The sequence below is a fragment of the Microtus ochrogaster genome, unplaced genomic scaffold, assembly GCF_000317375.1.
Source record: "Microtus ochrogaster isolate Prairie Vole_2 unplaced genomic scaffold, MicOch1.0 UNK6, whole genome shotgun sequence".
Lineage (NCBI taxonomy): Eukaryota > Metazoa > Chordata > Mammalia > Rodentia > Cricetidae > Microtus > Microtus ochrogaster.
The window spans coordinates 12,971,708-12,995,871 of record NW_004949104.1 but is presented as its reverse complement, the minus strand read 5'-3'; the positions used below and the strand labels follow the sequence as shown (position 1 = coordinate 12,995,871).

At 53.7% G+C, this 24,164-nt stretch overlaps 2 protein-coding genes across 3 annotated transcripts in view; one reads left to right on the top strand and one right to left on the bottom strand.

Moving 5' to 3' along the window:
* The window catches only part of Pold2 (DNA polymerase delta 2, accessory subunit), a 6,044-nt gene extending 1,807 nt beyond the window's left edge, over nucleotides 1-4,237 (top strand). For both annotated transcript variants that reach the window (XM_005366183.2, XM_013353385.2), the window contains exons 3-11: nucleotides 1,392-1,513; nucleotides 1,684-1,807; nucleotides 2,095-2,209; nucleotides 2,301-2,499; nucleotides 2,719-2,799; nucleotides 2,943-3,100; nucleotides 3,339-3,466; nucleotides 3,672-3,773; nucleotides 4,017-4,237. In XM_005366183.2, the coding sequence (XP_005366240.2) occupies nucleotides 1,392-1,513; nucleotides 1,684-1,807; nucleotides 2,095-2,209; nucleotides 2,301-2,499; nucleotides 2,719-2,799; nucleotides 2,943-3,100; nucleotides 3,339-3,466; nucleotides 3,672-3,773; nucleotides 4,017-4,177 (1,190 nt within the window). In that variant the 3' untranslated portion in view covers nucleotides 4,178-4,237. The remainder of the gene's footprint in view (nucleotides 1-1,391; nucleotides 1,514-1,683; nucleotides 1,808-2,094; nucleotides 2,210-2,300; nucleotides 2,500-2,718; nucleotides 2,800-2,942; nucleotides 3,101-3,338; nucleotides 3,467-3,671; nucleotides 3,774-4,016) is intronic.
* A 112-nt stretch (nucleotides 4,238-4,349) lies between these two features.
* On the bottom strand, nucleotides 4,350-13,918 carry Aebp1 (AE binding protein 1). The gene is made up of 21 exons (XM_005366182.2): nucleotides 13,420-13,918; nucleotides 11,614-11,955; nucleotides 11,118-11,189; nucleotides 10,932-11,003; nucleotides 10,718-10,828; nucleotides 10,576-10,644; nucleotides 9,873-9,950; nucleotides 9,440-9,520; nucleotides 9,304-9,357; nucleotides 8,603-8,712; nucleotides 8,391-8,530; nucleotides 8,018-8,102; nucleotides 7,778-7,922; nucleotides 7,589-7,674; nucleotides 7,240-7,363; nucleotides 6,806-7,002; nucleotides 6,533-6,712; nucleotides 5,980-6,331; nucleotides 5,762-5,901; nucleotides 5,570-5,669; nucleotides 4,350-5,184 (listed from the first exon to the last, which is right to left on the bottom strand). Exons 1-21 carry the CDS (start codon nucleotides 13,664-13,666, stop codon nucleotides 4,580-4,582), a joined length of 3,390 nt encoding a protein of 1,129 aa, XP_005366239.1. The 5' UTR covers nucleotides 13,667-13,918; the 3' UTR covers nucleotides 4,350-4,579.
* Nucleotides 13,919-24,164: the final 10,246 nt, after the last annotated feature.

Sequence of the window (24,164 nt, the reverse complement as noted above, 5' to 3'; positions counted from 1 at the left end):
CGCTGCAGAGAAACCTTTTCTGTCTTAAAAAAAAAAAAAGATAAGAATGAGGATTAAATTTACCTGTGGCGTTAAAGGTAGGTTTTGTTCAGAGGCTGGTGTGAGGTAAGGCCTGAGTTCTGGCAATGAACAGCTATTTCCTATCCTAGCGAGAGGGCCCCTTATCATGACAGGCTGGGCACCAAAAGCCTTGGTCTTTGAGGGATGGACCGCACCCAAACCATAGCAGAGCCGCAGGTGGGAATTCGGGATCTGTTGTTTCTGTTGGCATCCGAGGCTTCTGTGTGGTGCTCCAGTAACCCTTCCTGCCGTGGAATTGCCTGCTCTCTGGGTGGAGCTCCGAGGAATGTTCTTGGCTGCTCCAGGGCATGAGTGTGGCTCTGGCCCAGCCCCCACTTCACCCTGCCTCCTCAGCAATCTGTTCTAGGATTGGGTCTGTGCTGATGAATCCCTGGAACTTTCTGGAACTGGCATTCTTCTTCCTGTGCAGCTTGGCTTTCCACATCTTTCCTGCTGAGCACAACAGAATGGGCATTCACATGCGTTCTGTTTGCCTCCTGGGGGCTCTGAATGGCAAGGCTGCTGGCTCCACAGGGAAGAGAATGAGACCGAGGTGGGGGGACATGAAGTGGGAAGTGGAAGGTGTATTTTCAGAGGATGGAGCACTGGGCAGAGCAGGGGCTGGCACATAAGAACCCAAAGTCTTAGCTTGGCATGGTGGCATACGCCTTTAATCCGAGCACATGGGAGGCAGAGGCAGCTGGTCACTGTGAGTTTGAGGACAGCCAGAGCTATGTAGTGAGACACTGTCTTAAAAAAACAAAGAGAAGAATCCGGAGTTTTGAGGACATGATAGTTGTCAGGATAAGCATGTGACTGAGATGTAGGTAATGCGGTTCACAATTGCTTCCTGTGGCCATGGTAATGAAGTGTTGTAAACAGGGGACTTAGGACAACACATATTTAGCCTCCCATGGTTCTGCAGGCCAAAAGTCTGAAATCAGGTTGTCAGCAGGGCTGGTTCCTTCTAGAGGCTTTAGGGTAGCTCCTTCCAGTTTCTGGTGGCTCCAGGAGGCCCTGGGATTGTGCCTGAACCACTCCAGTCTCTTTCCTGTCTTCGCACACCCTCGCTCTGGCCTTCCCTGCCTCTGTAGATGCTTGGCATCAAGGTCCCACTCCACCCACAGTCCCTTTATCCCCTCTGGTGGACCCTTTCACCATTGCATTGAGGTCCAGGGAGCCTTCGCTTAACAGGCTCTCCTTCCTGGCAAAGGCCGGGGGAGCAGCTCCTGTGAGCCCCAGTAAGTGTCCTGTGGTAGATGCTGGGCAGCAGGGTCCTCTGGGTGTCATCAGGGTGGGATCTCATAGTCTGACTCTGCCCTCACATCCAGGCAGTGGAGTCGCAGTGAAGAAGTTGTGTGAGCTGCAGCCTGGGGAGCAGTGCTGTGTGGTGGGCACGCTCTTCAAAGCCATGCCGCTCCAGCCCTCCATCCTGCGGGAGATAAGCGAGGAGGTGAGCCCTACCACCCTGGTGCACCAACCTTGTCCTGGTGGATTGAGGCTGGACTTCTCACTGGAGGGGGTAGCAAAGCCAATCCAGGCAGGCAGGGGTTGTGGTGCCACTTCATAACACAGGAGCTATGGCAACCTGGGCTCTAAGACCGCCTTCCATCTGTCCCCCAGCACAACCTGATCCCCCAGCCTCCTCGGAGCAAATATATCCACCCAGACGATGAGCTGGTCTTAGAAGATGAACTGCAGCGCATCAAACTGAAAGGCACCATCGATGTGTCCAAGTTGGTCACAGGTGGGAGCCCAGAGGGGTGGGAGACCTGGCAAGGGTGTGGATGGGGCAGCCTGTGAATTAATTACAGGCTCCCTTCCTAGAGTCTTGGGAAGTAGATATGGGTTCACGTGGTCAAGGGCTGCCAGTCCATGGAGGATTATCTCGGAGAGCAATCTTCCTGTCTCCATTCAAAAGCAGTGAGCCCGAGGAGACATCTAATCGAGGCTTCACTGGAGTGGCTGAGGGGTGGCCTAGAGGTAGGAGACCCACAAAGGCTACCTTTGGGTTCTGACTTCACCCTCCCTCAGGAACGGTCTTGGCAGTGTTTGGCTCTGTGAGAGACGATGGCAGGTTTCAGGTTGAGGACCACTGCTTTGCTGACCTGGCTCCACAGAAGCCTGTGCCCCCTCTTGACACAGACAGGTGAGGCACCCCACTCTAGCACCCCAGTGTCCCTGTGGGGAGGAGTCGCCTCCTCCTTCCAGCAGCCCACAGACCTCACCATCCTCTGCAGGTTTGTGCTGCTGGTGTCCGGGTTGGGCCTGGGCGGAGGTGGCGGAGAGAGCCTCCTGGGCACCCAGCTGCTGGTGGACGTGGTGACAGGACAGCTCGGGGACGAAGGAGAACAGTGCAGCGCTGCGCATGTCTCTCGAGTCATCCTTGCCGGCAACCTCCTCAGTCACAATACCCAGAGCAGAGATTCCATCAATAAGGTACGGAGTTCACCTGACTACTCAGCCTGGCCTGTTAGCATGACTGGGCCTGCTGCTCCAGGGCTGCCTTATGAGGTATGGGAGCCAGGGTGGAGTTCAGGACCTGTGCAGTCAGCCCCTATCTACCTTTCAGCAGATAGAGATACCTGCTACTGGCCTTTGCCTTGCCCAGAGCTGAGGCACTGAGGGCCCGGCCACATCCTAGATCTCTTCCCCCAGGCCAAGTACCTCACCAAGAAAACCCAGGCAGCCAGCGTGGAGGCAGTGAAAATGCTGGATGAGATCCTACTACAGCTGAGTGTGAGCAGATTGGGAAATGGCAGGGCTGTGGGAACCCAGCTGGTGAAGCTGCTGTCGGACGGGGAAGGGGAGGTAGGGTGGGCAGAGTCGTGGGGGTGGGGCCTCTCGCGGCCTACGAGCTCCCCCTGCCTTGTGCCCTCCAGGCCTCAGTACCTGTGGATGTGATGCCAGGCGAATTCGATCCGACCAACTATACACTCCCACAGCAGCCCCTGCACCCCTGCATGTTCCCACTGGCCACGGCCTATTCCACACTGCAGCTGGTCACCAACCCATATCAAGCCACCATCGATGGAGTAAGGTAGTCTACATGTACAAGACACGGGGACGAAGTAAGCCTGGGAGGGCACAGGACTGCAGAAGGCCCTCCTGGCATCTGTCTACCCTGCAGGGTTGGCTTGGGCATCCCCGTGAGGCCATTGGGTAGGATCTGAGATAGTCTTTGTGGCTGGGTGGCAGTGATAGCGCTGCCTCCACCTCCACCCCCCCCCACCCCCGTCTCCACCCAGGCCACAGTCAGCAGAGCTTTCCTCTTCCAGGTTCCTGGGGACGTCTGGACAGAATGTGAGTGATATCTTCCGATACAGCAGCATGGAAGACCACTTAGAGATCCTAGAGTGGACCCTGCGGGTCCGTCACCTCAGCCCCACGGCTCCAGACACCCTAGGTATCTGCTCAGTTACATTTCAGAGAAGCCATTCTGGAAGCCATTCTGGAATCAAAATTCTGTCCACGCCCAAGGCCTGTATAATTGCAGACTAGGAGCGTATAGCCCCTAGCATCACTGGGCCTGTGATCACCGGGCACTCTGCCACAGTTGGGGTGCTGTTGCATTCAGTGAGAATGTAGCTCAACAACAGGTCTTTCTGCAGGGTGTTACCCCTTCTACAAAAGTGACCCGTTCATCTTTCCGGAATGCCCCCATGTCTACTTCTGTGGCAATACCCCCAGCTTTGGCTCCAAAATCGTCCGAGGTAAGTTTTACCTTTGGGGGCTCCAGACCTGAGTCATCAGAAACAACTTTGCCTTACAAAGGTCCCTACAGGATAGACACTGTGTGTGGTGGCGATTGTGTTATGGTGTGTGGGGTAGCTGACTGGCGAGGGTCTGAGGTGGACCTGAGCACATGGTACAACCATGGCTGCTGTTTCTGGGGACGTCCCTGTAAGGCAGGTCCTACCCAGAACCTAAAGTGGGCCCTATATGTTGTCTTGCAGGTCCTGAGGACCAGGTGGTGCTGTTAGTGGCCGTTCCTGACTTTAGTTCTACACAGACTGCCTGTCTGGTGAACCTACGCAGCCTGGCCTGCCAGCCTATCAGCTTCGCAGGCTTTGGAGCAGAACATGATGACCTGGGAGACCTGGGGCTGGGTCCCTGAGGCAGCTGGGCCATTCACCCTTCCCGCATGAGCCCTGTAAATAAAACATGATTTTTTTTTTTACAGATCTACAGATCTGGGCCTTGAGCATCTGGGCTTGTGTAGGATGGAACTGACGGGAGCCCCAACAAGCCAGCCTCCTCTCCCGCTGAGCAGAACAGTGCCATGGGTGCCATGAGTTTGTTTTATTGCTGTGACCCTGGCTTCCTTGCCTGCCCTCCCCAAAGGTTGGCAGGTAGAACTCGAGCTTCTGCGTAGACTCTGGCTTAGGAGTCCTGGTGGCCTTGATGTCCCACACTGGGGAGGGTGGCCCACCCAGGGGGACCTCCGATGGCTAAGTGTCAGCCAGCACGGGCTTGGGAAGTGCTGTCTTAGTTTGAATTGGGCATTGGGATCCCAGTCTCAGAAATCCCCAAAGTTCACTGTGTAGGTCTCCACCGTCGTGAATGGAAATGTGGGGCCCGTGTCCATCTCCTCTTCCTCCTCTTCCATTTCCTCCTCCTCCAGCTCAGTCCCATACTCTGTCCCAAACTCTGTCACTATTTCTGTGTAGGTCTCAGTCTCTGACTCCTCCCAGCCTGCAGTGGTTGTAGGTGGAATTTCCGAGGGCCTCCAGGTAATGCCTGGTGTAGGGCCTGGTGTAGGGGAAGAAGGAGGCGTAGGGGAAGGGGTGGGGCTTATGGCAGGGCCTGTGGTAGCATTGAGGCGGCGCAGCCGCATCTGTTCCCTCATCCGGAGCCGGTACTGTAGACGGCGCTGCTGCATGCGCCGCTGCTGGGGGGTCATGGGTCGTGAGGGGTCGATGCGGAAAATAGGCCGGTTCCCATTCATAGCCAAGATCTCCCGAATGCGCTTCCAGTTGGAGCGAGCCAGGATGAAGTTGCACTGGGTGGCCCCAATGTCATAGTCCACGTTGCAGGTCTTGGCACTTGAGGTGTAGCCCTCTGCGTGGGCCGTCACACGGTACTCACCCGGGTTGAGGATGCGCCAATAGTCACCTCCACTTGCTGTATAAAGAAGAGAGGCCTGGTTGTCCCAGAGCCTCGCCAGCTCTGCCCTCTCCGATTCCCCTAGGCCCAGTTCTCCCAAGTCCTGGGCAGGCCCAATACCTCTGGCAGAGTGCAAAGAACCCTCTGGGTCCTGGGTTGCTATACAAAGCAGGCTTGCTTTGCTACTTGGGGAGACTTGCTACTACTTTGGAAGGGCAAGGTCCCCATATGGGAAGGCAAAGCTATACACACATAGCCAGGTGTCATGACACTAGCTCTATAATCTTAGTGCTCGAAGCAGGGCTTGAATTCAAGGCCAGCCTGGGCTATGCAGAAGTTCTAGGCCAGCCAGAGGTACATGTCCGGGATCCGTAAAAGGGGGGGGGGGGCACATGCCGAATACCTGTCTTCACACCATGGTTGATGCCATTCACGGAGATGGTAGCATTGGCAATGGGAATGCCTTGCTCATCTGTCACCACACCCTTAATGCCACGGTGCACCTGTAAAAGGGAGGTGTGGGAGCACATGGAGATTCTGTGTCCACACTCCTCCCACGCTTCGCCCTCCTCCTGTGTAGCCCAGGCTGCCCCACCTGCTCCATGAAGGTGAGCAGCGCCTCCTTATTGTTCTCCCACTCCCGGGGCAGCTCACTCTCATGAGGGTACTTGTCACAGCCCAGGTAAATAGAGAGCTCCAGGCAGTTAGTATGCAGGTAGCTGAAGTCATTGATAGCTGGACAGACAAAAACAGACCACAGTCATCCCCTCCCCAGGCTACAGCCTTCCCCAAGCTCTCCCCAGGAAGACTTACTCCCAGACCGAGGATTCCACTTGGCCCCGTTGACAATGCCCATGCCGCTGGTGTAGTCCTGGGCCTGGCACCCTCCCCGGTAGGGCTCGGTCATGGTGAGATGGGCAGAGGCGAAAGAGATGGCCAGCCAGCGGAAAATGGCGTGATCTGGAGTCTCCTGGGCCTCGGAGCCCTCATAATCATCTTCTCCACGGGCAGCTGCCATCGCTGCTGCCAACAGCTGCTCCTGGCTAGGCGTCCGAGCCATGTCGTAGGGGTAAGACACAAGCCGCTCACCACCATTCAGATTTGCACCCAGCACGAAGGGGTTCTTCTCCATCCAGGAAATGATGGCCCGGACTTCTGTGGATACCTGGAGATGTGTGGCGAAAGAAGTCATATTCCCTAACGTCCATGGAACCCCACATTAGTGATGAACTTCTCACATCCTCCCCATGTCCCCGATTCTTCCTCTTGCCCTCCAGAGTCTCAGTGTCTCCACCTCAGCTCCCTGTCGGCAACCCTCCCTCCACCCCAGCTGCCGCCACTCAGCACTCCGGGACCTGTTCCTCACCGTGGCATCTGGGGACAGGTAGCGTTCAGGGATTGGCAAGTTATTGTTGGGGACCCTGTAGGGGACCCATTTCTTTTCCTCAGCTGCCCAGAGCACAGAGTTGAGATCTGGGAAGTCCTCAAAGATGTCAAAGCCCTCCTCAGTCCACAGCCCCAGTGCCCAGTTCCCAAACTCTGAGCCCTGCAAGGAAAACCATCAGTGACTATGGGGTGGTAAGTCAGGGAAGGTCCACCCATGCCTCCAATCTCTACCCATGTGAGCCCCACAACCCACCATCTGCACGGCCACCTCGTAGCCGTCTGGGTTCAGTGAAGGCACCAAGTGGATCCGAGTGTCCTGTACCAGGCTGCGCACTCGGGGGTTCCCGTCGCGGTACTCGTGGCACAGGTACTGCATGAGCAGTAACAGGAGCTCTCGGCCGAGCACCTCGTTGCCATGGATCCCAGCTGTGTAGCGGAACTCAGGCTCCCCTGCAAAGACAGGAGCCATAGCAAGCACTTAGCCCAGCAAGGCTCAGATACACCCAAAGGGGTTGGGGACAGCTGACGCTTGTGGGGCTCAGCAAGGCGGGCCTGGTCCCCTGGGGTCTCCAGGTCAGGGACCAGATGGTGAGTGCTATGTATCACTGTAGAGGCCCAGCAGGAAGGAAGCAGTGCAGGGACCCCGCAACTCTAGTCATTGGCAAAACAATGTCCCCAGGCCCTCACCCAGCTCGTGCTCCCCAGGGTTGTCTGAGATTTCCATCGCGTAGATCTTGAGCCCCCGTGAACTCTTGCCCAGGCTGTAGGTGCGGGTAATTGTGGGGCACTCCTCATTCACCATCTTCATCAGCTGGCAGGGACAAGACATGTCACTGAGTTATTCTGCTTCTCTGACGGGTTCTATGGGAAGAGGCAGGTAACTCCCGTCCCTCTCAGAGGACTAGGTACTAGTTCTTTCCCTAAAGCAAAGGTGGCCAATACTCCTTAAAGGGAGATTATACCTTTGGAATAGTAGGGACAGGGCCACGTACAAGCTCTCTTATACCCCATCCCAGCCTGTACTCCAGCTTCTAACCTGGCGCATATCCTTATAGCTGTGGTGCCGGAAGTCCAGGTTGTCAGTGGTTACCACCTCGTTCTGTGCATAGTAGCTGTGGACAGCTGCAGAAGAGCAAGTACACAGGGCCTGAATCAGCTGCCCTTTGCTCCAGACCCAAGTCACACTGCGGCTACCCCAAGCCACAGCCAGCCCCTCTTCACTCACGGGTCACAGGGCAGCCTAGCACCTCCAGCCGCATGCACAGGCTACCGTTCCAGGTGAGCGGATAGATGCGAATGAAACGGGCGACCACTGGCTCGGGGAGCTCACTCAGCACAGGCGTGTCCTTGTCCACATTCCCATGGAAGGTCTGGAGAGAAACAGGCCTCTGTGTGGTACCCTGCTCTCCCAAGAGCCCACGCTGGCCCAGACAATGAGGGCAAAGCAGAAGACTCGGGCACCCACCATCTCCTCATAGCCATTGGTGTACATCACCCAGGTCTGGCTGTCGTTGCTGAAGCCCACAAAGAAGGTGGTCACAAAGTCGTCACTGTGGAGCAGACATAGCCAAGTAAAGCGTCAGCTAGGCACTGGAGCATGGCCTGGACCTCTGGAGCCAGATTTTCTGTCTGGTCATAGGCTGTGGCCGCTGCAACACTTGCCTGTCCATCTGAACATGCAAACCTACTAGCTAAGACTGAGGGGCAGGTGCATGGTTGATCTTTCACTGATTTTTCTGGCCTTCCTAGTTCAGATCAAGAGCCATCTGGAATGTCCCAAACGGGACTCAGAGCCATGCTAGAGTCCCTGCCCACTGCCTAAGAGCCTGTCTACATACTGGATGCTGGAATCGCGGCCTTGTGTAATGACGCCTGTGAACCGAGTTGTCCTCCTGGTGTCCACCTCAATCCACTGGGTCTGCGACTCATCCTCAGCACACCACGCCCCGTCATAGTAGTCATCTTCATTAGTGCCAGCCTGTTAAAGGGGATGCTGAGCATGGGCAGGGGAGCCCTTGCCCACTGCAGGACGGACCGTCCACTCACCCACCTGCATGTTGAGCCGGCCCCGCTGAGCTCCTAGGCCATGGCGCAGCATGGAGGAGGCACGGATCTGGTTGTCCTCAATGCGGTGTGATTCCATCCCAATAGGTGGGCACTCTGCAGATGGACGGCCTGGATCAGCGGCTCATGCTCAACCTCCCTTCACTGTCCAGAGCCAACAGGCCTATAGCGCAGGCCTCTTACATGGGGGTGCCAGTTAGGGCACTATGACTCTGAAGACTACAGATTCCACCCATCTCCAGGGGGTTCAGAGCAGGCCAGGAGCCAGTATGACCCAAGCCTGTTTCTCCTGCATTAGCTACCATCTGAAGGATGAGCTGATGGTGCCCAACACTTATGAGAAATTCCAGCAACTTCACCTAGGTGAGGCCCTTTGCACATGGCTTCAAAATGAAACCTATAAAGGCAGCTGGAGACCTCCCTTCCTCCCCTAGGCTCTGCCCCCATCCCACCGTCACCCAGCTGCTGGACACCAAGAAGTTCTGCCCTTCCCCAACCGCTAAGCAGGCCAACCTCAGGTCAGAGCACAGTTACAGCTGAGGAAGGCTGTCTTCAGCTCACGGGGTTCTTCCATGTGCTACAAGAATCTACAGTGGGATAGGTTTCTGGGGGTCAAAACTACACCAGGAAATCTGGTCCAGTGTGCAGTCCTGAGTGGGCCATCACCTGACACCTGGCCTTACTCACTGATTTTCTCCACTGGGGCCCACTCCTCTTCCAAGTCCTCGCCCTTCCGTGGCCCTGTTAACAAAGGAAAAGGTTGAAGCCAAGGGCCTACAGTGGCAAAAGGCCAAATGCTACACCATGGGGACTGGCCACAAACCTTTGTGGTCCTTGTTTTTCTCCACAGCCCACTTGTCCTCTATCTCCTCCTTGGGGTTACTGCCCTCCTTTTTGGGTTTCTCTGGGGGCATGTAAGATAAGAGAGGCCAGTCAGGTTAGCCCTGGACCTGGAGTAGGGAAAGCCAGGCTGAGCAGGGAATACATGGAGAAGGGTGTCAGGCTGAGCTAGGGGTCCGTGAAGGTCAGGCTGACCTGAGAGCAAGCAGAAGGGGTCGGGCTGAGCTGGGGGCATGTGACGGGGTTCAGGCTAAGCTGGGGACACATGAGGGTCAGGCTGACCTGAGAGCATGTGGGGAGGGGTGAGGCTGAGCCTAGAGCATGCAGATAAGGATCAGGCTGAGCAGGAGGCTCATGGAGCAGACACAGTGGCCTCAGAGGCTGGCCTGCTACGGTGTCTGCCTGGTCTCACTCACTCAGCTCCTCCTTCTCTTCATCCACCTCTTGTCCAACATCTGGCTTCTGTGGTGGAGGATGGGGGAAGTAATAGTCCACTGTGGGAGAGAAAGCCAGGTTTAGCTGGCCCCGATCCTGTTCTGGCCTCGCTCCTGACTTCACAGGAGCTCACAGAGCAGGCCTGATCAATAGGGGAGAGAGGTGAGAAGGTAGGGGACAGGCTAAGACTGAGGTCACAAACCTGGTGCAAGTTCTGCCTATGGGAAGGAAAAAAATCAAAGATGAGCAGAGATATGCCTGGGCACCAGGGCACGAGATATGTCTGGGTGGCAGCTAGCGCATGTGGCCAGGGGAGGGCGGGCCCTGAGATCTGGGCTGAGGCCAAGGGCTGGAGTCATTAATAGTAACACAAGGGCAGGGAAATGGTAAGGACTGTACAAGGCGAGAGCCCAGGAAGGAGATCTGAGCGATCCAATGGGATCTGGGAAAGGAGAGCACCGAGGGCAACAGCCCAGCCCTCTGGAGAAGGCAGTGAGCAGGCAGGAAGCCTGCTAGAGTCCAGGGTAGGGAGGGCTGGGTCCACATATGGTAACAGGCCTGAGGCGGAGTCGCAGGGACACCCCTATTGGAGGCAAGAGCAAAGTCAGGAGCCAGGAAGGGAAGCAAAGAAGGCCCATGTCCACGAGCCTGCATACCTTGAACTCTGGGATACTAGATACTCACTGTCGTCATAGTTGGGGATCAAGTAGCCATCCCCATAGTCAGGAGGCAGCAGGGGCTGCAGAGGTGGATCTGTGGGGGTAAGGTGGAGGTGAACTAGGGCCTCTCCCCGACCCTGAGTCCCCTCTAATGTCTCCCATCTTACCGACTTCCTTCCTTTCTTCTGGCTCTTCCACCTTCTCCTCAAGGCGTTCTGGCCAGAGCCTCCTCCTGCTGGGTGTTGGTCTGGGCTGCTTCTGGCGCCGGATATATTCAACTAAGGGGGAAGCAGATTCTCAGCAGCCATCCTAGGTGCTTAGGTAGGACCATCAATGACCAGGCCAGAGTCTAATCCACGCCCACGGAGGGGTCCTACTCACAGTCCTCATAATCCTCCCTCTCTATCTGGTCATTGTAGTCCAGCGTGGGTGCCTCGGTCTCCTCCTCTGGCTCTGAGGGGAGACAACAGTGGCCTTCTAACAGCCATACCCAGGTCCAGAAAGCCCCTGAGTCTAGTAGGGCTGAGTGGTGGCCACCCTGAGACTGCGATGGTGACAGCTACTCACCTGGCTGGGGCTCCTTGGCCTCCACCTGGGTCCCCTCTCCTTGACCCTGCCAGGTATTTGGGAAGGTTCTTCCTACAACACAAGACCCAGGAGTGGATAAACAGGGGTGCCTACCCGGACCACCTTGAGAGCTTAAGACAGCTGGACCTGCGGTACCCTCCTAAGGCCACAGCTCACTCCCGAGGAAGCATAGGCACTCTGCTGGTATACCCTGGGGCTAGAGTGCTCCACTGCCCGCCAGGTGATGGCGGGAAGCTTACTTCAAAGCTTACTATAAAGCTGAGGAAAGCAGGTGGGGCCAGGGGGCAGGGTTCTCCACCTATAAGCTCCCCCAAGCTCTCTCCCTGCCCAAGTGGCAGCCTTAAGAGAATTTATTGATAAAACCACCAAGTTCATGACAAGGCCTCAAAGCTTCCTTATCTTAGGGTCCCAGGGATCTCTCCTCATTTCTCCATGTCCTCAAAGAGGTCAGAGCCCCAAGGAGCCTGTTACAAACCTCTCTCCTGGGGTAGCTCCTCGGGGCTGGGGTTAGAGGGTGGGGGTAGTGGCCACTCCAGCGTTTCTAAGGGGGCCACGGTTGAGAGCCTCTTCCCTGCCGAGGGCCTCTTAGTGGCCTTGGGTGGCTTCTCCTTGGGCTTCTTGGTGGCCTTGGGTGGCTTCTCCTTGGGCTTCTTGGTGGCCTTTGGTGGCTTCTCCTTGGGCTTCTTGGTGGCCTTGGGTGGCTTCTCCTTTCCCTTCTTGGGAGGCCTGGTGGACCCCTCCACAGGTTGTTTTGTAACCTTAGGGCCTTTGTCCTTCTTTCCTTTCTTCCCTCTGTCTTTGTTCTTTTCTGCAGGGACTGCCAAGGATGAAGATGTGGGTTAAACAATCAGAGCCCATTCTGTGTGCCCATGTGTTCTCAGAATGCCCACAGCCTGGGCATGGGGGCACTCGCCCGCCCCTGGTATAGATCAGGAAACTCAGGTTAGCCACTTGCTCAAGTGGCAGAATGAGATCCGTGTCCAGGCTTCCTGTCTGCACACCTCAAGCCCTCAGCATCAGCTCTCGACTGCTCTGAAGGCTCAGTATGGGGCACGATACCTAGGGAGACACCGCCATCTGCCAGAACTTCCATGGGGGTCCCTCACAATCCACTTTTTCCATGTCTGGTTAGTCCTGGAGCACAGTTCTTCCCAGGCAGGGAAGGCACAGGAAAATGCCTAAAGGAGCAAGGCTCCCCGAGCAAACTGCCAGGTAAATTAAAGGGCATGGCTAGGCCTCTCCTTAAGGGACAAGATGAACTTCAAAGAGTCTGGCTGCAGTGTAGTTCAGTACTAGAGCAGCCCCTGGTGTGGGCAAAGCCTCGTGTCTGATTCCCTAGCACCGCACCAAAGGAGGAAGGTGACAGGCAGGCATGACTTGAAGTCTAAAAGGAAGGCTTAGGGTAGGTTGTGAGCCAGAACCAACAGAAGAACCACGTCAAGGACCAAGGGACAGGTAGGTAGCTCCTAGCTGCTGGCTCATCTCAGAGAAGTCTAGTAGCAGGGGCCACCCTCCCAGCACCCCGAGAGCTGCAAATACTGCAGAGAATTTAATGGTGGATGGGAAACAGAACGGCAGTTGCCTGCACCACAGGGAACATTACAAAACACGCAGCAGAAGCCCTTGCAGCCATGTCTAGGCCTTGACTGGTAGAGGAGAACAGGACAGACCTACAGCAGTCGGGACTGGACGGGGAGCTGCTGACCTCAGGAATGATGAACGGTGCCTTGCAGTCTCCTGGGAGAGAGATCACAAGATCCTCTGCCACCCTCCAGAGGGCCATGAAAAACAGCCAAGAATTATGGACATCTGGTTACGTAAGAGGCCCCAGATTACATGCCTTGGTGATGCTATCACCTCGGCTAGTTCTGACCATCTCAGACTACCCACTTTCACCTGGAAGTTTGGGGACAGAGGTCTTCCGCATCCCCCTCCCCTGCCTGTGTGTTTCTGAGGGAGGGGAGGAGGCAGAAGCTTGCCACTATCAGACTAGGGCCAGTTTGAATGGGGAGGTAAAACACAATCCCCTTCTGGCCCAAACCTGCATCCTCGTGAGTCTTGGACGACTGGATCCTCAGAACCGAAAAAGCCCAGTGCCACCCTGTGTTGGACATACCCCCAGGTCTCCAAACTCCTGGCTAGAACCGCCACCTGGCACGGTGTTGCCTTGTATAGCACTGGAGAGCACTTTCTCACTGGGCAGCATGGGAAGTGGCCAGACCCTCCAGCGCCCCTGTATGCTCACCTGAGGCCATGGCCTCCCATGCCTCCAGGTTCTCACCTTCTGTGTCTGCCCGAACCTTGCCCCCTGCCTTGGATTTGCGGGGACGCTGGGTAGGCTCTGGAAGTGGCTGGGATTCCACGTCGTCCTCCCGGGGCGGGGACTGGGTCTCCAGCTCCGAAAGGAAGCCTTCGAGGAACTCCTCGATCTCATCGTCCGTCAGCACCGTCTGTGGGCTCCCCCCGGGGCACAGCGCCAGCAGTGCCAGGAGGCCGCAGAGCAGGGGTGCGGTGCGCACCACAGCCATGGCTTTAGGCACCCGCGGGAGCGGGGTGGGCTCAAGCAAAGACTTGGGTGGCAGGGGCGGTGCCCCGCGTGGGGGCGGGAAAGGGCGTGAGAGACCCTGAGGAGCAACGTGGGCGTCGAGGGTATCCAAAAAGGAGTGGGAGAGTCAGGGAGGACAAGAGGCTCTGGGAGAGGTTCTGGCGGCCCTGGGCGCTCCAGCCCCGCGTGGCTAGCTCTCACGCGGACCGCCCTCCAGAGTGCTTGCGACGGCCTGGCCAGGGCGGGGGCTTCGGGTTTCCGGAGGGAGAGGAGGAGGAGTCGGCCTTGGACCGGGGGCTGCGGGGGAGGGAGGCGGAGCAGTATGGAGCCCCGACTACAAGCAGCGTCTGCGCCCAGTTTAGTGGGTCTGGGTGCAGGGCGAGTGGGGGAAGGAAGGCCTGGGAGGAGCGGCTACAGAGCAGAAGTTTTGCGGGAGGGAGTGTGCAGGGTCTAAGGAGGCCTATGCTCTACCTGTTGTGCCCTCTGCTCTGAGCCTCCCAGCCTGCTAGGAAAGGGAGGGAGGGCCCCCAGCGTACTGTCAACCCACTCCTCCCCACTCTCTGGAGGCTGGTTCTTCAACACTCATCACCTGCTGCGTACAGGTGCAAATGTCACCTTCGTGCAGTTGTCACCAACATCCCAGGTCTTTGAAGCCAATCACTGTCCACAACAGAAAAGACAGCCTTGTGAAGATTCACTTTTTTGAGGGAGGTTGTGAAAAACTGTCCTCAGCAAGCCAGCTGCTGCCCTGGAGCTAGGAGCCCTACTTAGAGCTCAGCTCTCAAGTCCCATTGTGGACAATTAGTTCTTTCTTTCCTTTCTCTAACCAGGAGTGCCCCCCCCCCACTTGCTCTCCTTAAGCAAGTAGGGATGCTACAGCAAGAACTGGTCCCTGAGGTCTATCCCACCCCTGCCCTCCTAGCCAGCTGATGTCGACAAGTGACCTCAGAGTCCGCAACTTACTGTATGCATATTAAACGGACCATGTTGTGTTGTGCCTGGAACACATGGTCAACACTTGCATCCCACGGGCTACAGGCCCTCGTCAGTGCTGTCCCCAACACCCACCCCAGGACAACTCTCACAGCTAGGCCTCCGCAGAAGTGACTCAGCTTGGCGGTAGCAGCAAGGGTGAATGAAGCAAGTCTCACCCACTGTCCTCTGCTGAATCACCATGCTCAAGCTCAGTTCTGGGAATTTGCTTCCGTGCACCCCTCGGGTCCAGTGTGTCATGCTGGGGAGGCCACAGGGTGCACGAGGGGCCATGGGATGTCACTTCCCTAGGAATGGGTCATACTTGGACTGATTTTCCCTGGGTATTCTCTGCCAGGGAAAACAGAAATCATTTCAAAAATGTAAAACAAAAAAACCCAAGGTCTAGAGAGCCTTGTCCTCAGCCTCAGTGAGTCACAAACAGGAATGTGAGCAGGGTATCTGTGGGGAGCTGGTCTCAGGAGCTCTGAGGGGAGTCGGGAAGGTGGACAGGGAACACTATGCTAGGCTGCTGTTCCTCCCCTAAGGAGCCCTTTTCGGGAAGTCCTTCTGACTTGGGCCCATAGTTCTGGGGCGGGGGATAACCAGAAGTCAGAGCCTGTGAGGGGAGCCCTACACTCTGCCGAAGAGCGTAACATCTAAATCAAATGTCTGGAATTTGATTTAGATCAAGGCCAGTTGAGGAAGTGGGAGGCCGGTGGCTTCCATGACCAAGAGCGCTCAGAGGATCCAAGGCACTCTGTGTCCATGTTCAAGTGTTTGGGGTGGGATGGGGATAGACAGTTTGGTAACTCCTCTCCCCTCCTGTCTCCAGCCTTCCGTGTGAACGTAACATGGTCTTCTCAAGCAGAACAACCTGAGAGAAGTGTGGTGTCCCTCAGTGCTGCACAGTAGGCTGGAGAGTCCCTGGGGAAGCGGAGGTCCTTCATTGAATCTGTATTGTTTGCACCTCTGAGGCCTTGGAACAAGCACCCTGCCAAGAGCGCTACCTGCAGAGGGAAGCCCCAGGAGAGGAACCAAGAGGGAGAGGCTTGGGTCAAGGGCAAGGAAGACCGATGCCCTCTTCTGGCCTTCACAAGCACTGCATGCAGATGGTGCACAGATGTACTTAGGGGACAAACACTAGTACAAAAATTAAATTAAATTAAAATGAATATTTAAAGATAAATAAAGAAATGAGTTGGGCTGTGGTGTTGCATGCCTCTAGTCCCAGAACTTAGGAAGCAGAGGCAGGCAGATCTCTAAGTTCAGGGACAGCCTGGGACAACCTGGTCTACAGAGTTTCTGGACAGCAAGGACTGCACAGAGAAACCCTGTCTCAAATAGCCAAAATAATAAATAAGTAAGTAAAATAACTGAGCTTAGTCAGTTATGCTGGCTGATGATGGGTCAGAAGCAAGGGGGGTGCTAGGGATGAGCAGGAGATGGAAGGCATTTCCTGTTTCTTCATACCTTACGGAGGATCTTAGTTTCCCTGTGCTTCAGTGGGAAAGAATGGTTCCACTCTGAGAGGAAGGATCTGCCCCTTTGGACCTAACATACAGGCAAAGTTCTAGTTAGCATATGTCATTGTTGAATGGTACCAACCATTCAAGCCCCCAGAAAGTGCTGGGTGACTCGGGATCACAAGGGTCATACTTACTCCTGCTTGCTGGTGACTGCTGTCTCTTCTGTATCCAGATCTCAGAGGCCTGTCTTATCAAATGGTGTCACAAGCTTCCTCACTGGCTCCCCATGTCTGAGAAATGCTGTGGCCTCCCATGGAGTTCCCGAGTAATTCACAGCACCTCTTTAGAGCTGTTCCTCTCACCCCACAGAGTGGGAGCTTTATGCTGTGACTTGCTCTAAGGGAACTAGGCAAGCCTGGAGGTCTCAGCTGAAATCTATGTAACACCATAGAATGTACAGACCTTTCAATAAGATGTTTGCTTGGGACCGGCCAGAATTCCAGCCACCAAAGATGTGGAACTCTCCTGGGAAAAGTTGAGGTAGGGAAGACCGAGGCCAGGAACTCAGCAACGGGGACCCTGGACAGAGGAGCCCACACGAGGACCTCCAAAGCCACTTTCGGGGAGGGGAAAGGAAAACCAGACTCTCATGAGAGCTCAAGCCCCACCCAGTAGGGCCCTGAGTCAAAGCCTGCTGGGTAAGTCTGTTTCTCCCCTTGAGAGGGTACTTACAGTATCAGTGATAGACAAACTTCCAGGTAAGCCTTCTAAGATTGAACAGAACCCACCTTCCAAAGATTCTCTCTCTCTCGTCTCTCGTCTCTCTCTCTCTCTCTCTCTCTCTCACACACACACACACACACAGAAAGAGAGAGAGAGAGAGAGAAAGTCAACAGTCAGCATGTCCCCGGCAGCACCAGTAGGGAGGGCAAGGCCAGTTTTCTTCCCAGAAGCCCTCTGGTTAGCTGCTGATCAAGACTTACTTACTAGAAGGCCCATCATCCCTGAGCTCTAGTGGGGAGCTGTACATAGGGCAGGAGGCTGCAAAAACCTGGGAACTAGGCAGCAGATAGACCTCCCTAACCTGAGCCTGCAGCAGACAGACAGACCCCCCCTAACCTGAGTCTGCCGCATACAGACCTCCCTAACCTGAGCCTGCAGCACACAGACAGACCTCCCTAACCTGAGCCTGCCGCACACAGACCTCCCTAACCTGAGCCTGAAGCCTGTGCACTCTCTGTGGCAAGAGCTCCAACATGGAAGGTCTGATGGCCATAGGAGCTCTTTTTTTTTTTTTTTTCAATTGCTCCCAAGTCTACTGGTTAGTTCCACCATGTGTATTTGGGGAGATGCGGTTTTGAATTGGAGGTCCAAGAAACTAGTTTTCACCACCAGGTCTCTGGAACCTCAGAGAGTGTCCCTCTTGGACACTGGGCCTTCCCAGGGACCAAAGGGAAAAGGACCAGACTTGCAGACTCTTCCCTGACCTGGGAGAAGTCCTCCTTCTCTGCAGCCCTGCTGCCTGGACTTCATCAGTGGGGTCCGATGCCCACAGAGTGAGGTGATTCCCTGTGCTGTGTGAGCCCGAGTCTTCCAGGCAGTGGCCGGCCATCCCAACAACTGGCAGAACAATCCTCTCAGTTTCCAACAACTTGAAAACCACATGTGATTTTCCATAGTCCAGGCTCCCTGGGCCGGGCTGCTGAGCGAGCAGAGTTTTTGCTGAATTCCTTCCACTCACCGCAGGGCAGACAGTGGGCCCAGCTGTGGGGAGACTCTCTGGAATGGGGGGTCACCACATCCAGGCAGGGCAGACATCCAGCTCTGATGAGTAATTCTGCAGCCTGCCTCTGGGAAGAGGACATGTGACAAATTAGTGTAACAATCATCCCAGTGTTAAACCGGAGGGGACAGAGATGACGAGACCCTTCAAAACGGGGCCGTGAACACAAAGAGCATTTGCTGTCCTGCACACCTTCATCAAAATGAACTTCAGACAGGTTAGGATGTCAAGATTTCTCGCCCTGGATAGAAAATTTTGTTGCAGGCCAGTGTTGGCCCTGTGTACAACAAAGGTCACTGGAGATGAAATTTCAAAGGAGACAGAACATTGGGAAAGAGCATAAACGTCCTTAGCCTCGTTTGAGGAACCATCTGGGACCAACCCGGACTAAACTACTGGGACGTCAAACCCTGCAACATTGCACTCTTTTTGTTTGTTTGGGATTGGGTATCACTATGTAGTCCAGGCTAGCCTAGAACTCATGATCCTCCTGCCTCAGTCTCCTGAATGCAGAGATTATAGCAAAGCCAATGACTTTCTCTCTGAGTCTCAGTTTCTCTCTTTTGTGAAATAGGTCAAAATGACACTATTAAATCTCTATAACATGGTTCAAGTTATCACAGAGATACAGCTGCATTCTTGTACCTGAAAAACAGTAATTATTTTTACTTTTATTTATTTTTATTTAATTATTATTGTTTTTACTTTACTTTTTTTTGAAACAAGGTTTCTTTGATGCCCTAGCTATCCTGGAACTTGCTTTGTAGACAGGCTGACCTTGAACTTACAGAGATCTGCCTACCTCTGCCTCTGAGTGTGCCCTGCAGCTTGATAAGGGAAACTGTTTTTGTTGTTGTTGTTGTTTGGTTTGGTTTGGTTTTATAAGGCAGGCAAGGTTTCTCCCTGTAGCTTTGGAGCCTGTCCTTGGACTCACTCAGTAGACCAGGGTGGTCTTGAACTCACCCGCCCCTGCTTACCAAGTGCTGGGATTAAAGGTGTGTGACAACACTGCCCAGCAGGAAGCCACATTTTTAAAGTTAATTTGATTTTATTTCCCTTTTGAAAGTCTAGTTTACTGAGAAAGCATTTATTTACCCAGCATGCATGAGGCCCTGGGTTCTACCACTATAAAACAAAAACAAAAGCAAAAAACCCAAAGAATAAAAGTGAGGTAAAAGAGGTGGAGAGATGAGTCAGAGGTTAAGAGTACTTGCTGCTCTTCCAGAGGACCTGGGTTCTATTCCCAGCACCCACATCTGTCTGTTACTCCAGTTCCAGGGGATAGTGCCCTCTTCTGGCCTCCATGAACAACGAGTATGCATGTAATATACAGACATAAAAGCAGCCTAAACATTCATATATAAAAATAGAAAAAAAATACATTTTTTTTTTGTTTTTTGTTTTTCAAGACAAAGTTTCTCTGCAGCTTTGGAGCCTGTCCTGGAACTAGTTCTTGTAGACCAGGCTGCTCTCGAACTCAAAGAGATCTGCTTGCCTCTGCCTCCCAAGTGCTGGGATTAAAGGTGGGCGCTACCCCCTGCCCCCTGAAAAAAAAAAGATACATTTTTTAGAGTGAACTAAGAGATATAAACAGATAATTCACAAAAGAAACATAGGTAGCCACTAAACGTATGCAAATATCTGACCTCACCAAAGGTTATAAAATCCAAACCAAGGGGACAGAAGAGATGGCTCTGTGGTTAAGAGCACTGACAGCTATTCCAGAAGACTGACCTGGGTTCTATTTTCAGCACCCACATGGAAGTTCACAATCATCAGTAACTCAAGCCTCAGGGATCCAATACCCTCTTCTGGCCTCCAGGAGGGAGGGGCTCTGATAGTTATCTTCTGATCTTCACAGGTGTGACAAGCGCGCACACACACACACATGCACGCACATGCACACACACACACACACACACACACACACACACACACACACACACACAATCTTTCCATGTAAGAAGTCCAGTCTCCAGGAGCTAGCTAAATACTGCTAACAGGAACACCTCAGGAGGCCGTCTTACTTAACATCACTTGGCAGCAGAGAACAGAAAAATCTAGCATCTGAACGCCAACAGCACCCTACTGTGATAACAAACAGTGCTGTAGTAGCTAAAATATGAAGAAAATGTGATTCTTGCTCTTATAAATTAAATCTAGGCAAGAAGTTCTGGGTACAGCAGCCTAATAACTGCTAACAACTGTCAGAGGCTCTGGCTCCTCCTACCTGTTCCTTTAGCCTCGACATATAGCCTCTCTCTTACAGTACAAATCGAGGCTTATGATCCGGCCATTTTCACAACATCCAAGCCTGCAGACATTTTCTTTTTCTTTTTATTTATTTTTTATTTTACTATTTATTTATTATTTATACAACATTCTGCCTCCTTGTATGCCCGCACGTCAGAAGAGGGAACCAGATCTCATTAGAGATGGTTGTGAGCCATCATGTGATTGCTGGGAATTGAACTCAGGACCTCTGGAAGAGCAGCCAGTGCTCTTAACCACTGAGCCATCTCTCCAGCCCCTGACATTGTCTTTAAGACTTTGTAGCCAGGTGTGTTGGTTGGCATCTATAGTTTCAGCGCTTGGTAGGCAGAGGCAAAAGAAACAAGAGACTAGTCTGCACTACACTGCAAAGCCATCCAGAAACACCCCCACCTCCCCAAACCAGCCAACCAACCAGCAAAAAAACAACAAAAGCTTCTAACACTCTCTAGAAGCTCCCAAAAGCTCCACGTTCATTCCGTTGATTCCACTGGCCTTCAATCACACTGTGTCACAGGCCATGGGCAGCTAAGCCTGGCTTCTCCTGACATCCTGGCTGTCACTAAAGTTGTTGATATTAACACGTGGTGTTCTTCTCACTCTCGAGTCTAGTAAAATCCCTAAAATCTAAGGATGTTACCAAAAAAGAAAAGTCAATGCCTGGGTGAGGAGGGTGTGAGCTACAATCTCAGAATGAGAAGTCAGAGGAGCAGCATCTACAGCTGTGGGGTGTGTGTACACGTGCGTGTGTGCATGCACGCATGTGAGTGTGTGTGTCTGTGTGTGTGTGTGCATTGGTCAAAGCATGAGCAGTCAGAGGCGCAGCATCAACAGCTGTAGGGGATGTGTGTACATGTGCACACTCGTGTGTGTGTGCGCAGCTGTGGTGTGTGTGGCGGGGGTGGGTGTGTACTGGGGGCTGAGGTACTCATATTCCTGCCGTTTGCTTTCTCAGCCAGAAGCCCAGCCAAGGAAAACATGAAGTGGGCGCCAGCTCCAGCCTGGGAGACACCCTGCAGGTACCCAGGCCAGCTTCCCAGCTCCTGCCAGCATTGAGAGTGAGAATGCTAGCCAGGGCACTGGGGTGCCCTTGGTCTAATGCCAGGACCTGTAGTTACCTGGTTGCCATCTCTAATGCCACCCCCACCCCCTCCCAAGTCAAGAAGGACTTGTTCAACACCCAATGCCCATTTCCTCAGCCTCAGGCAGTTCCTCATAGCTCAGCCACTGCATCTCCCCTGGGCAGAGTTTCGGTTGCCGCAAGTTCCCAAGTGGCTCCTCTTTCTTCTCCTTCCTTCTGAGGCAAGGGGTCCCAAAAGTATCATTTGATCTGTGCTTTATTTCTTTCCCTCTTTTCTTTTTCAGTTCTGAGAGTCAAACCCAGGCCTGGCATACACTAGGCCAAACCTTCGCCCAACTCTTCCCAGGTCCCTATTGTTTTCTTTCTGTCCTCTCCCTGTGGGAGCACTCCTGCTGTGTCCCCTCCCTGTGGGAGCACTCCTGCTGTGTCCCCTCCCTGTGGGAGCACTCCTGCTGCAGAGATGACTGCCCACCCTCACCTCAGACAGCTCTTGTTCGCCATGTCTAGCCTGGACTTCATTCTGACTTTCCACCAGGTCCAGCTGCCCTCTCTCTTGGCATTGCATCATCTGGGTTACTATTTCCAATGTCTGCTGTCTCCCTGGCCCCATTGCCTCCCACTGGTCTGTGCATCACGGCTGACTCACTCCCTGCCCCGTGTCTCCCTCCTTCTCCATGTGCCACTCTCAGGTCATCGCAAAGACGTGAGGGCCTCCACACGGTGGTGAAAGAGCACTCCGATGGCCGGTAAGACAACCCTGGCCCACACCTTGCCCCTTTCCTTTAGCTCTGAAATGCCTCTGAAACCTCAAGGACTAGTACCTTGCCTGCTTTGATTACCTACTCACAGCCCTCTGGACAATCCCCTTTCTACAGGGGGAGGAAGCAAGACTTGATTACCCATTTAGTTTGAATGTAATTGGCCCCCATAATCCCAAAGGGTGTAACACTATTAGGAGGCATGGCTTTGTTGGCGTAGGTATGGCTTTGTTGGAGAAGTGTGTTATTGTGGAGGTGGGCTTTGAGGTTTCCTATGCTCAAAATACCACCCAGTGACTGAGACCATTTTCTGTTGCCTTCTGATCAAGATGTAGCCAGCACCATACTTGTCTGCATGCCACCAAGCTCACCACCATGGTGATAATGGACTGAACCTCTGATAAGTGAGCCACCCCAATTAAATGTTTTCCTTTATAAGAATTGTAGTGATCATGGTGTCTCTTCACAGCAAGAGAAACCCTAACTAAGACACCCACCATGTGGAAGGATTGTCCCTGAAGTTTCTCTTCAGTAGGGGAGACAATGGCTACACTAGGATCAACACAGACTCCCCGGAAGAAAGTCTGAGTGGGGCCTGCAGAGAAGGGCTGGCATGTGTAGATGGAGTTTCTGTCCTACCTGGTTCTGCAGCCATTCAGTCCCAAAGAAATATACAGAGGCAGCCGGGCGGTGGTGGCGCACGCCTTTAGTGAGTTTGAGGCCAGCCTGGTCTACAAGAGCTAGTTCCGGGACCGGCACCAAAAGCTACAGAGAAACCCTGTCTCGAAACCACCCCCCCCCCAAAAAAAAGAACTATACAGAAGCTTATATTAATTATAAACTGTAGAGACTATTAGCCTAGGCTTATTATATTTTTGGTTGTGAGCCCAGCCTTTAACGGCTGAGCCATCTCTCCAGCCCTCTAGCCTTATTATAAACTAACTCTTACAACTTAAATTAACCCAGAATTCTTGTCTGTGTTTAGCCACATGGCTTGGTACCTTTTCTCAGTGAGGCATTCTCATCTTGCTTCCTCCGCATCTGGCATCTCTGCCTTTCCTCTTCTAGAATTCTCCGAGTGTGGTTGCTCTGCCTATACTTCCTGCATGGTTCCTAGCCAAGCAGTGTTTGATTAAACCAATACAAGTGACAAATCTTTGCAGTGTACAAAGGCATTATTCCACAATCCCACTACAGGCCTGACCAGAGACCTCAAATCAGAAAACCTGGGGGAGGAGGCAAAGAAGGGGTGAAGGTGGGATTGGAAGTGGTGGGAAGTCAGCCTGAGCTTGGATCTTCACTGGGTTGGGATAAAAGTCATTGGAGTGGCCTTCACAGAGCAGAGGGATGGGGCCGATGCAGACATATAAACACAAGAAATGTCCAGAGAGTTAACAGAACCAGCAAAGCTTGGAAGCAGCAGGCAGGAACCCCAGAGAGAGAAGGGGAGAGGGGCCTCACCCCCGGTGTGTCCCCTAGACAGTTGGTACACAGCAAAATCCTACTGAGAGACAGGAGCAGACTCCTGTTGGTAGGAGGAGGCAATGAGCCCACCCCAGCAAGTTGTGAAGGAAGAATTCATATGTGGCCGGTGACCACAGTGACTGACCCCCCATCCCCAGATGCCCCTTCCCAAAATAGGCTCTTGCCTAGGGGTATGAAATGCCACTGGCAACCACACCATGTTTGTTTTCGGATAGTGGTGCCATTGGGACCCTGGGTGATCCTCCCTACCTCCCTGTAGGGCCTGGATTCCTACCAACTGCTCTGAGTCAGGGACAGGCTGTGGGCATGGGCTCAGTGCTGATAAGGGGCAGGGATGGGACAGGAGTCGTCCAGTGTTTGATTTTCTCTCCCCTACCAAAATGTGGGTACCATACAGTGTGTCTCTGTCTTGGCCAGTGCCTAGCTCAGTTATGCCCTTTCATCGTGTGAGCCCCAGATTCAGCATTTCCACCTTGCAGAAGCCCCTCTACACCCTTCCGGGTCAGTGCTGGCTGTGGCTCTGCAGAAGATGGTTCTTTCCAAAGCCTTCGATTGCATAAGTACCATGCTCTCACTCTAGAAAACCGAGAAAGCACGTTGGGCCAGATAACAAAACTATTGATATGCGTTATCAAAGTACAGGCTGCCCCTCCCCCACAAGA